General features: G+C 37.7%; 1 protein-coding gene across 5 annotated transcripts in view; it reads left to right on the top strand.

The window, feature by feature from the left end:
- DDC (dopa decarboxylase (aromatic L-amino acid decarboxylase)) overlaps positions 1-13,683 on the top strand; it is a 55,452-nt gene that overhangs the window by 14,180 nt on the left and 27,589 nt on the right. For 3 of the 5 annotated variants that reach the window (XM_010023893.1, XM_010023897.1, XM_010023895.1), the window contains 2 exons: positions 3,118-3,252; positions 6,610-6,753. The exons of 1 other annotated variant lie outside the window; for it this stretch is intronic. In XM_010023893.1, coding sequence (XP_010022195.1) covers positions 3,118-3,252; positions 6,610-6,753 — 279 coding nt within the window. The remainder of the gene's footprint in view (positions 1-3,117; positions 3,253-6,609; positions 6,754-13,683) is intronic. One more of the 5 variants, XM_010023896.1, reaches the window with a different exon arrangement.

The raw sequence follows: 13,683 nt of genomic DNA, 5'->3' as shown, positions 1-13,683 counted from the left end.
CAGCAGGAAATATTGCCCTTCCAGGCTGACAATGCTGGATTGCTCATAATTTTCATCAGAAACCAGTCAGTTTCAAGAACTGAAAGCGGGCTCTGTGTTCCTGCTTACGATGAAGTCATTTGTGCTGCAGATCTTCTTGTCTTGCTCTTGAAACAATAATGGTACAAATAAGAGAGCGTGAGGCAAAGACAACATGAGCGTGTGAAAGTGCCAGTCATTCTCTTGGTAAATACCAAGTAATTATTGTGGTATTGGGTAAAACAGCCTGTGAAAATTGGCTCTTAATTGCATTTGAAAGTCTATGTCAATATGAAGCACTTTGTTGTTGTGTGCAGGATGACACTTGAAAATGGCAAAAGATGAAAGAAAATTTCAGTTCAGAGCTCTGGTGGACATGAACATCAGCTCTTGCTGATATTTCTTCCGCCTCTTGAGCATGCTTGCCATGGCAACCTTTGTTTGCTTGCGGTAAAAGGAAAGGTATCATCATCCTTCACCAAATGCAGAATAAAGCATTCAAGAGGAGAAAAAAACAGCTTTTAAAAATAAGCGAGAAAGCAACTTTCTTCCTGAAGCTTGTATCCTGCTGTTCATTCTAGATAAACTGCTGAAAAGTGTACCTACTTTGAATTTTAAAGAGTTCTTGCTCTGCAAAGAAAAATTATTTTAAGGGTGAAACAAAATGAGATTCAGCCTATCTTTGGCCTGGCAAGGAACACTGATGATTTATCTTTCTTGTAAGTTAGCCAAGTAGTTCAAGAACCAAGTTGTTTTTCCTCAAAAATATTTAGCACAAGATTGATGCCAGGTGAATAGAGCTGTAACAATCCATGTTCTGTAAACACTGTATGCTTCAGTATAAAAAAGGTGACTTACGGAAACCGAGGCAAGGTGAAAAAGCCTATGTCTATCATGAGACATCCAAAAACTTTACCAAGCTGCTGGATTCAGGTGCCTTTAGGCTATGTCCCAGCTGTATATCAGGAGGCAAGATTCAGCAGGGCAACACACCCTTTCCTTTTCATCCTTCTATGTAAAGAAATTCATACAAGAACTGTTGTATACACTGACTAAACACCAGCATGGATGAGCAGCCAGGATGCCAGGGCATCTTGTGGCACTCCTCAGAAGGCTGAGGCTATTCTTGAGCCTAAGTGATTTGCCTGCCCACCCAGGTAGTCTCCAGAATAGTGGGGGCTTAAATTTCCAGATCTCAAATTAATGCCTGAACCTTTGGAATTTCCTACAGCCATTTTCTTTTATACATTTGTGTGCATTTCTTTAATGTGGATATTCCTTACATGCCCTGGAAAGACAATAGCGATTTTACAGGGCCTTATCATTACCAAATGTATCTTATTACAAGTAATAGTGTTATTGCCCACACACTAAATGCATGTGTGCTAGAGCTAACTTTATTGTGAAGAACCCAGGTTTAGAAAGATTACTTCCAGTGACATGCTTGATGTGAGTTCTTGCACGCAGGCTTTGTGTTGCCCAACTTCATTATGGGGACAGACAGCTTACCTGAAACACTGTATGAACATCACAGTAAGGTGCAGTGGTTTGCATAAATGGAAAGTATTCTCACCTGCTGAATTTCTGGAAATGGTATTTCAGACAACATTGTCTGATAGTATGCTTAGACTATTAGATTATATACTGCTTGTAAAAAAAAAAAAAATCAGGAAAGAAACCAGTTTATCAGAAAATAAGTGATGTTCTTGGCTGAAACATTCTTTGGATTTGCTGGACATCCAGGACCAGAGTCGTCATATTCTAGCTCACAGGGCTGTTGGGAGCACAGGTATTTTTTTTCCACTGTTACTTAGATATTGTGCTGAGCATGGCAGAAATAGTTTTGATAACAGAGACATGATGACAAAGTTTCTTATCAGGAAAATTAAATTCTGTTGAGATGTTGCCATGTATATAAAGTGGTTTTGTCTTATATAAATAACTCAGCTAACTTCAGTATTAAGAGAAAGACTGAGCTCATTGGGATCATTCTTATGTACGAAATTGTAAGATCAGGCACACCTCCAGGGAAGAAATAAAACTTTCCAAACATTTAAACATTTGTTGTAATTATTAAGTATACACAAGTCTTCAACAGAGGAAGCATAGAATTTTGTACAGGATAAGAAACATCACCCCAAAATTAGCTTGTTGTCACTGGGGATATTTCTGAAATATACTTATAAATACAAGCAACTGTATTCATTGCACTGTCATGTACTTGGCAGAGGAAGATTCACATGACAGTCGTTCAACATTGAAAGTACCTAAAAACAAAATCTTGTATATGGACATCCAAACCCACTGAAATTTATGAACATGTTTACAAACTGTTACTTGTAGTTTAAAGGAGCAGTTTAGAGCATGTTTCATCTGCCTGTTCTAGAGGAAAACCATTAAGAAAAATTGTGGGATCTTGTATTCTCTTGTGAAGTTTACAGATCAATTGATACAAAAATTCCTCTCTTTGTTGCTGCAGAGTATGCAATACACAATTTATACTCGTGGTTTGGGAGTCGAAACGCAATTTAGAAATAGTGTGTGACTGTTCGTTACATCTGTGTGGTTTCGATGAAGAAAACATGCATAACTAATACTTTGAAATGCAGTTAGCTGTATTGAATCACAAGTTTTTTGCTTTTTCAGTGTTTTTTCTCCTTTAGTATATTGCTTGATAAAAATAGGATGAACAGCCAGATTCTAGTGGAAGTTAAATTTACAGAAATCCAGCGTAGCAGAATTCAACAACTACTCTGCCATTGTCACTGGTGAACAAATGATTGGTGCCTGGTTGGAGAGCCTTTTGACATAGATTTAAGTCTGTGAGTCCAGCTTTCTAGTACTGAATTCAAGGCTGGTGCCTAAACTGAACAATTGGTAGAGATTAAAGAGAGCAGACAGAGGCATCGGGAAGGAGGAGACCAAGATCAAATGGAGATTCCTTCCTTGCTGTCACACATATTCTTAAAAAGCATGAGATCGTGCAGTTTCTCTTATGCAGTTTTTGTTAACCACTTTGCAGATTCATGCAGAAGAAAATGTTGCTTTTCTTCTTCCTGAATGTCTTCCTTTTGAACCTTCCTTGAATTTGTCCCATAGGGAAGTGCAAGTGAGGCCACCCTGATTTCATTGCTTGCTGCAAGAACAAAAACTATCAGACGAGTGCAGTCAGAAAAGCCTGAGCTAACAGAAGCAGACATCATGGGCAGGCTGGTGGCCTATGCTTCTGATCAGGTCAGTACCTCTCAAAACCATGGAAACATGTGGTCTGTACTTAACAATTCAGTCATCTCAATAGGCAGGTGAATTAAGTATAAACTCTTTGGACTGGTGACTATATGGTTTTGTGTGTCCGTGTGTGCACACATGGTTTTCCTCCTATATACACATGTGCGAACATACACACATACATCCTCCCCCTGTACACATGCAGAGTTGCAGATTGTCCTGGGTTCAGCTACAGCAGTCATTTTTTCTCCTTCTTAGTAGCTGGTGCAGTGCTGTGTTTTTGACTTTCAGTCTGGGAACAATGCTGATAACACCGATGTTTTTAGTTGTTGCTAAGTAATGTTTACTCTGACCAAGGACTTTCTCAGTCTCATGCTTTGCCAGAGAGGAGGGGAAGCCAGGAGGAAGCAGAGGCAGGACACCTGACCCAAACTGGCCAAAGGGGTATTCCATACCACAGCACGTCATGCCCAGTATAGAAACTGGGGGGAGTTACCCGGAAGGCCCAGATTGCTGCTCGGGTCGGGCTGGGTATCGGTCGGCGGGTGGTGAGCGGGTGTGTCCTTTTCCCTTGTTATTCCTCTTATCATTATTACTGGTAGCAGTAGTGGTTTGTATTATACCTTAGTTACTGGAGAGCTGTTATCTCAACTCGTGGGAGTTACATTCCTTCGATTCTCCTCCCCATCCCTCCGGGAGTGGGGGGAGGAAGGAAAAGGGGGGGGAGTGAGCGAGCGGCTGCGTGGTTCCAAGTTGCCGGCTGGGCTTGAACCACGACACAGATGTATGTGCGCACAGAAAACCTAGTTCATGAAGTAAATTGGTTATAGTACTCCAAGAAACCCGAAACATTATATCCTTTTTTTCTTTTTCTTTTTTTTTTTTTTTTTTAAGAAAAGAAAAACTCTGCTAAGATCTCCATGTATAAATCCAGCTAAGAAATCTTGTAAGAAAACAGAAAACATAATCCTTGATTTCTGACTGTGAGTGGTATTTAGCAGACTGAGTTAGGCTAAATTCTCAGCAGGCCAGGACCATGAGAGGCTTTTACTGTTAATGAAACCAAATTTTAATCTTGTGAGTTCTGCTGCTCCTACCCTTCTGAAACACTAATCCTACTGAAGGGCCAAGCAATGTTGTTTCTCTCAATAGCTGTGACATTTTCATATCTAAATGTCAATGAGATAGAAGAAACTTAGCACTTGATGTTTAGTTTAAAATCATAGGTGATTATGCAGAATAAAATGGCCACTTGTAGAATAAGAAGAGTCAGAACAAGAAAATACAAGGAAAGATAACTGTTTTTCAAAGGCACAAATGTATTTGTATTTTTTTTATTATTTTTTTTTTGTCTGGGACCCTAAGGCCTGTACTGTGCAGACCACCAGTCCCAGAGCTCAAACTCTGACTCAGTGATGCACAAAACCTTTTACTTGATTTTGGTTTTTGTCCCATGTAAGTGGCTGACCTGAAATAAGGTCTGACAGGCCTTACTACTTACTGAAGGTCAGAGGATCTTATGTTTACAGAAGGATTTGCCTTAAGATATTGCTGACCTTTCAAAGCAGATTGTTGCAGAGCTCACAGGTCCTTCTGCATTAAGAACAGACCTGTGTGACTCACAGGCAATAATCCACAGAAGAAAGTAAACCTAAGCCATTCTGTGGGAGAGAAAGCCATGCACTGACAGAGTGTGATACTGCAAGAAAGCATTAGGAGGGATGTAAAAAGGTGGCTAGTAAGGAGGCCCAGAGCAGAAAGCTAAATTCAGATCTTATATATCTCACTAGGCATTTTTGGAAAATCTTTATCCCATTGAAATAATTTTGCTTTGTGTTAATGAGTACAGAGCAGGACTGGCAACAAGGCTTTCCCCAGTAACTACTTTGGGGGCTGGAGACAACAGAAGAGAATTCTCTTCTAGGGCTATCCTGGGCTATCTCTGCCTGGGCTATACTGGCTGACGTTCCTCTTGCAAGGGACACTGAAACCTTGGGATCTCAGAGGAGTATCTAGCTACCCCTATTACCATTTTGGAAAGTTGAGGAAGTAACTCAGATATTCTGACTGGCTGACAGCCTCAGTGTATTGTTATAGTTTGCTTATTTGCAATTCGTGTATAAATCAGTTATAAAATAGCTCTTTCCATTGTACACTTGACCCAAGTATGGTATTGCTATGGTACATACAATTTTTTCCACCTCAAAATTTATATTTCGAGTCTAGACTTCCACGTTTTCTCAAGTTGTTGCCTGATTAGTTTACCAAAGTACTTTGACAAGAGGCACTGCTGAGATGTAAGCTGATAGTAAATCTGCTTTGTCATTCCTGGGGAATATGAAGTCGAAAGCCAAAAACTTGTATGTTCATCTGATCTTGTTCAACCTGTGCTTATCTTAATCTTTTCTGTGATTATATGCTAAATTAGAATAGAATTAGTCAGTGCTTTTCTAGGCATTAGCAAGAACTAACAAGAGTAGGAAGCAGATTAGGAATGAGAATAGTCACAATATGAAAAGGTGAGGAATTATTCAAATTAATGACAATTAGTGAAATTGTAGAAGATGGAAGGTAAAACAGCTTTATTGGGGGGTTAGTCATGCTCTAAAGGAGAATATTTTGTGGCTAAAGCTATTATTTTACTTTACAAATTTATAAGATTTTTTTAGTGATACCTTTGATTTTATTTACTAAGATGTGCTTTATGTTCTAGAAATACTATTTATGGACAATTCAGGTCAAGTGGGTTATAAATAAAATAAAGTATTGGGAATGATCCTTAATTGCCTATCAAAATGAATGAACGATTGAACCATGACTTAGTCAGTGTGTAATCTGAAAATAAAAAGATAACCACGTAAGAAAATATCTCAGCCTGTACATACTTTAACAAGGAGTTAACTTTTTAGAGTTCAGCAAAGCTGTATGCCATAAAAATATGATAGTAAGCAACTGAATCATTATAAGGCAAGCTGATTATTTGCATGTCTTTTGGTTGATTTAGAGCCAAATCCCGAAGCTCTTAATCACTCCTACCTAACTGTGAACATGTTAATTAAAACTCTCTCTAAGGTTAATTGAACTCTTGTCTGAATGATGCCATGGCAATAGTCTCAAGAATACTTCAAGGTTTCCATTAGTGCATTTTGTGTGTGTGTATGTATATATATGTATGTGTGTCCATATGTCTGTCGGTCTGTATGAAAGAGGGAGAGGTATGTGTCTGTTACATACCAGCAATAGTCCCAGGATCTCAAGTACTGCTTTACTTGAAAGAAATTATTATTTTGTTTTTAAAGTCAAATTAACTTCTTACATTCCAATAAAAAGTACCTATCTTAAAATTTGCCCATTTCCTTGTAGGCTCATTCATCAGTGGAAAGGGCTGCACTAATTGGTGGTGTGAAGATTAAAAATGTTTCTTCAGATGATACATTCAGTGTTTGTGGTTCAGCCCTAAAGAAAGTTTTGGATGAAGACAAAGCTTCTGGTCTTATCCCATTCTTTGTGAGTACTGGATTTAATTAATCAGTGGATTTATTGCTTCTGATAAGCTATTTTTGACAAGGGTAGATGACCTCATCCCTAACAGAGAGATCAATAGACACCCTAGCTAGAATACTAGGACAGGTTCCATGAGTGTTTTACACGCACCTTTTTGTGTAGGAAGAACAACTAATTTGAGCAACTGGTTTTACTTCTCAGCAAAAAGGATGTTTTAAAAGGACTTGAAGATATATTAGACAGCTGAATAAGTGCAGGCGAATTTTTGCAGTTGCAGTGTTATAATCTCCTAACACTTGAATTCTGAACTGCCATTTTTAAAAGGTTATACCTTTATTTTTCAGGTTCTAACTTACCCATAGATAAGTTTAAAAGCAAGAAATTAAATGATGGTATCTCACACTTGAATATTTTCAAGAAACAGTAGTTTCCCCTCCTCACTACTGTAGCAAAGAAATGAACCTCCATAATATACCCAGGTATCATCAAGATCAGACATTGTCAGGCAGATATTTGTGAACACGTAATTTACCTCTAAATGTGGAAGCTGTAGGTGTTATCATTTCTTGTTATTTGTCCACTTTAGAGATTTCTGCGTACACAGCAGTCTAGCAAAAGCAAATGTGTTTATATCTCAGTAGCTAAAGCTCATAATCCCCCATTTTTGACATAAAACAGTGTTAGATTGGATAAAATTCTAAAGTTTGGTTCTACTATGATAAGTAACTGATCAAAAAGAATATTTACTTACTCATCAGTTCTACTCTTCCTGTCAGTTCAGAACACCATCTTATTATTTCAAGTTAAAACGAGATTTTGCCTTTTGGTTTTGGTTTTTTTTTTTTTTTTCTTTTTCTTTTCTATGGAGTAAGTAATATTTGTACATCATCAACAAAATGATTTGCTCATTTCTAAGCATATGGGCTGTATAAGGAGTGTAATATGCTACCAAGAATATGTTTTTACTGGCCTCTACTGAAGGAAAATTTGAGAAAAAAACTACCCCTATTTTAGAAACACAGAACTTTAAAAATGGGTATTTTTTAAGAGAGCCAAAGATATGTCACGATTTTTTCAGAAAAAGTCATGTCTGACTTGACAGTTGTTTCTTTAATTTCATGTGGTAACATTTTGAAAAGGGAGAAAGTGACTTAAATTTCTATGAACTTTTCTCAGAAGAATTAGCAGATTAAGCTTGCTTATAGTCATGGATAAGTGCCAAGTGGGACAAAGAAGCTTAAATTTCACCAAGCTCTTTTGAAAATGTAATCTTTTTACTCTTCTCGTTATTAACCTTTAGTGTCTGTTCTTATGTAGGATAGTGATGACTAGGCTGAAAAGTGGTTTTTGATACGTGCAGAATGCTGTTAATTTCTAGTCTGACTAAACTAGAGAAACTAGGATGACCAAGCACTTCCCATCGATTGCTTTCCAATATAATAAGTTTATGACAGAAACAAAGCATTTCTAGATGTTCCAAAGTGAAATTTCTTCTGTGGGCTGCACCTATTGAAGTGGGGATGTGCCATAAGGTATGGTTTATTTCTTTGTTACATGGTACCAGCTCATAATATCTTACACAGGATCCTACTTGTTTATGCAATATATCACATCTCCATACACTAACTACAAAGTTAATGTGTTTTTTCCTCATCTCTTGTCCATTAGAAAACAAAAAAGTATCTTGCCTCTCATAAATATTTATTTCTTATTAATTTTTTTATGTGTAGCAAGAGGAAATAAAAATTCTCTTTATGTATTCAGTGACATCTTTACAAAGGATGATTTACGTGGTGTTGTTCTTCCTCTGTTTGCTTAGCTGTGCAAAACAGGCTTTCAAAGACAGCAGAGGCTGGTCTGAGTTAATATGGTCTGTACCAGGTCTTCCATTTATTTGTATACATAAACCATGTCATCTTAGATTAAACTAGATCTCATTATCCTTATGGATGGCCTCTTAACTCAAAAGGTGTGTTAATTCTCTGTCATGCTGAGCAACAGTCCATGCACTATGTTAGTGCTCCGTTTTCTGGCTTGCAGATTTCAAAAGCCTTTCCATTTCTTTTGTTCTTGAATATTTTGGTGCTATTTTATTTTGTTCTGGTGCCAAAGATATGCACATTGCCAAGGAAACACCTCATGCCATGCTATTCCTTGTCTCCCTGTATTCACTGATCCTTCACTAACCGGGTGTGATTCAACATCAAAGCAAAAGGTTTAACAGAAGAAATTCTGCCTAAAGAGACTTTTGGCAGCAGAGAGATCATTCCTAATGAAGACATCTTGGCTGCATCCAAGCTGATGCAGTCTTCCTTGTAAGGGGAGAAAAAAAGGTTTGTAGGGGATTAAAAAGAACATGCAAGCAAATTACAGTGCCTTATAGGCATGATTCTCCTCTTGTATTTAAGGAACAAATGAGGAGCTATTATCCTGAACTTGATAGAAGTGCTTTGCTTGTAGAGGTGAGTGGAGAATAAGGGGCGAATTAGTTTGATGTGAAACAGGTTCTCTCATTACAGCCATGTGGTAATTATAGGTTTGCTTTTCACATACATAGGGTTTGGCAGTCAGTCTTTTTTTGGGGATGGGCATTGTCATTAAAATGAGTCTTTGAATTCCTGTTCACCATCACTTATCTTTTAGCACTAGTAATGTGTATAAAATCTTGTTCATTGAACGCTATTGCCAATTAGTGTACCCAGACCTCTACTTTTGCTTCCTTTTTTTAATTTTTAAATTCAGATGTGTGTTAATTTTGTCTCTTTCAAGGTACTTCTGCAGAAATTGAAACAGATATATTTTTATATAGCAAATCAAGCAGACTGTGCAAACAAAGCACTTAACTGTGTCAGATGTTAAGGCACTAAAGTTGCCACAATTCACTGAGGAGCAATTTCCAAGGGTGGCTGATATGCAGCCCTTCATCTGGCCACCAGATAAAAGGGAGCTTTAAAGCATGTGCTAAGGTCATGTCCATTTCAATAACTACAGACATTAAGTGGTGGTTAAGCACAGGCATAAATGCCTTTCTCAGCTGGACCCTATATGCTCCCAGCTTGAGACAGGCCTCTACTTTGGATGAATGTTGACCGGGATGTTATATGTGGAGACCACCAAGTAAAGCACTGCTAAATTCAGGTGTAGAGTCCACTGCATCCAAGCCTAGTTTACTTCAGTATATCTAAGTGACCTCTGAGCTTTATGCTGTCTTTCATAAGTCAGCACTGATGATACATTGCAGCTGGCATATATATAGTACAATATACTTCAACAATTTCTTCCAGTATAAAGCTGCTATAATATAATTGCCTTGCTGCTGAACAAAGGCCCAGCATGAAATCTCTCTGATACCAGCTGAAATGACTCTTCTGAATGATGATCTGCAGGATATTATGAAGCAGGCTGTTTCTATCAGGACTCACTTGGGAAACAATAAATCAGAATTAGACTGACGGAGGAGCCATCTTTTCAGTAAAGTTAACACTAAGATCCTGACCACAGATTCACATTTGGAAGAAGCATTCTTGAGATGAGTACAGGCATCCAGGGTGATGTTTCTTAATCCACAGTTTGTGAACGATCACTGTTTTGTAAAGTACTGAGTGGTTTAGTAAACTGTTGCAGTTTTCTACAAGCCACAGACATTCTCATGAGTGCAAGATGGCAAACAACTGAGTAGGAGAAAATAAAAACAGTAAGACAACATTGAAGGTTCTGCCTCATTATAGTTAATTGCAAATGAAAAGCTTAGTGGTGAAACTGTGCAAGATGTGTCCAGATATTTTTCAAAAGCTGCAGGAAGTCTTCCAGTTGAAAAGATTGAGAGTCATTGCTCTCAGGCATCATAAAGATTCATGCACATTTACTGACATAGCTCTTGATTTCAGGAAAGTAATACATGAGGTGACTGATGTGAGCATTTTAGCTGTTTTATATTAGCAGCCAGGGTTGAGTCAAATTTGAAGTGCGCAACCTGAAAAGGATAAGGCCTGCAGGCTATACTGAGCCATCAGTCCCATTTCTGTGTTGCAGCCTGTCCCCCACCCTTTACACAAATGTGATTTTGCCAGTGTTATACAGGTTACAAATTGAGTTAGATTTGTTGTGTAGAAGTGAGACAGGGTAATGAGAGTTCTGACAAAAGCAGATGCTGTCACTTGAAGTGGTTTCTGAGAATTAAATCAAGTAGCTTTGAGGCTTAGACTCCTGCAGAGAGGACAACAAAATTATTTTAGAAACTGAGGTATGCTTTACAGAATTAGCCATTTTTTAAATGACTAAACATATGTTTGAACTCATAAAATCTCTTACTGAAGCAACATACTCATCCTGATTAGAAGGAGAATACTTCGATAGCGTTGTAGTGCAGTACAAGGCTAATAACAATAATGTGTAACTTTCTGTTATAAAATCTCTGTCATTATTTTAGTTGCTGGACTAGCCAAAGTAATTTGACTCTAATCTTGTCAGAAAGTCTACAACATATTATCATAAAATATATGTATAAAAGTAGACCTAAGTCTATAGTCCACTCTTCATTAGGATTAACCCCTATTCTTTATGTATATAGAAATCCCAGAATTTTCTTCATGGCATCCTCCATTTCTTGTGACCCAGTTTGTAGATCTGTAGTTCAGACAAAGATGAAATGCAAGTTTCTCCTGATTGTGGGAACATCCTAGGTAGACAATAAGTAATAAATATATTGTGACTCCACACATGCATGCCGCCTTAGTAAAAGAAGAGAGCAAACTTACTTCCTTTTTGAAAAATATCCTGCAATCTTTTAAAAGCAAAGGATGATTAAACTTCCAGAGAAGTCATGAACATACCTCCAGGCACTGTAATTATTCTGTTCTCATGTGTCTCAGGAATATGGGAAGGCCCAGCATAAAGATTAGATTATTCTGAGGGGAAAATGCGTTAGCAGCAAAATGTTCAGCTCATTTGCAGAACTATATTTGTTTCAAACTCAGGTTCTTAGTAGCTTGATTTGGAAAAAAAAAAAGCCTGAATTTTCCCTTTCTTATTTTTTGAAATTATTATTTTTAATAATTATTTACTATTATAAATACATAATATTATTTATCATTATAAAATTATAATAATATTCTGCCCATAGCCAATATTTTAATTGGTGCAATGAAACATGATGATAGTTATAAATATTGCTGCAATTGTGAGGTTGGGGGAATATAGTCACTGTCAGGGACAAAATGTTTTCAGGTTTTTATCTGACTACGTTTAATCAGGTCTCCCCTATACAGGATATGACTTCCTTTAACAGTGTGCATGAATTCATATGCATAGAGTGCTGTCTGAGTACTTTCCATTAAACAGAAAAATCAGCTCCCTACAACAATTTAAAATATCTCTGAGGTATACAGTATGATACAGATGCAGAAATGTTCAAAAGTGTAGGGGATTTACCTCTCTAGCAACAGATTATTGAATTAGATCAATATTCTTGGGACGTATAATTTTAAATTTCTGGCTTTTTGAATACATATCCACCTGCTCTTTTTACTGAATGTTTATGTTAGTGTGGGATATCCTAGAAATTTTGAAAAATCCAGTTTAATAAGTAGTGAGACCGCTGTCTTGCACCAGTTCTCTAAAAACCTGGAGCTAGCAAATGAAAATCCTATCGCATTTATCCAACTCTTTGTCTCATAATCAGATTATTTTTTCCAACATGCCAGACCTTTCTACTGTGCTGTTGCTGCATTATTTCGTAGAATGAAAAGACGAAAAAAAAGCGTGATGGGAAATGTGAAAAGCAAAAAAAACACTTGTAAAAACTTCACAAGAAGTTATTGAGAGGACTAGTTAGGGAACCCCCAGAAGGAAAACCAACTCTTAGTTCTGAGATGTGTACAGGGCATGCTTCAAGATGTGACTGCAGATGATTTGTAACAGTCTCCAATATCCAATAGCTGGTAGAAATGAGAAGGCAATAAAATCTCTAGCTTGAAAGCAGGTGACAACTTATGAATGAGGATGAGTGTTCAAGGGAACAAATAAAGGGTAAAATATTGGTAGCTATCAAGCATTCTGTTTAATTAGAGCAGATATACTTAGTGAAAATGTGTATCACCTTTTAAAAAAGAGGGAAAAAAGACCCTCCCTAAAAAGCTGTTGTTGTTTGAATATGGGAACCCCTAGAATTAAAGAGATATCACTGAAATGCAGGAGAGACAGCATGTGAATGTCCAAGTCAGATGAACAGGAAAAAAGCATACACTTTGCATGCGAAACATGGTATTAGGCTAAAACAGATGATAGGATTTAGGCAAACAATTTGCTACTGTCATAACAGCATGAAATTAATTTTCTCAGAAGTAGAAAGTTTGTGCTAGAGGGAGAGTAAAAGCTGAAGCAGATAAAGCCACATCAGGTAACACAAACATGAGCTAAATCCTTTACTAGAGAAGTGCTGACTCACATCATGGTGACTGTAACAGACAGGCCAAAAGTCCACCCTGTCCCCAGCTGAACCTCTCAGCTGGTCATTGGCATCACATCCCCATTCTGCAGCAGCTCCACAACTATGTAGCAATGACAGCTAGTATAGCAGTCCTGGACAAGCTAAACAGATGCTTAGAAATAGGAGATTACTTGGCATGTTGGATGAGCAGAGAAGGAACCACTGGAAACTTTCCATGATGGGTATCACGGGAGGTATCACTGCCCTCCTACAAGTGGACCCAGAGGCCCTGCATATGTACTCAGTCTGGAGCTGTGACACAAAACTGCACTGGATAGAGTTTTAATGCATAATTGTACCTGTGTTTTGCTATGACAGTATGGTTTTTTTCTTGAAAGGTCTCGTGGATGGACAGGTATCAGCTTAGGTGTTCCTTTGTCTTCTTACAGGTCTTGTCATGAGTTCACTGAGGGATGTGGACACACACACCAGAAAAAAATGTGGCT

This window comes from Nestor notabilis, unplaced genomic scaffold, assembly GCF_000696875.1.
Source record: "Nestor notabilis isolate BGI_N333 unplaced genomic scaffold, ASM69687v1 scaffold1771, whole genome shotgun sequence".
NCBI lineage: Eukaryota > Metazoa > Chordata > Aves > Psittaciformes > Psittacidae > Nestor > Nestor notabilis.
The sequence above is the reverse complement of the archived record's forward strand: the minus strand, read 5'-3'. Positions and strand labels throughout refer to the sequence as shown.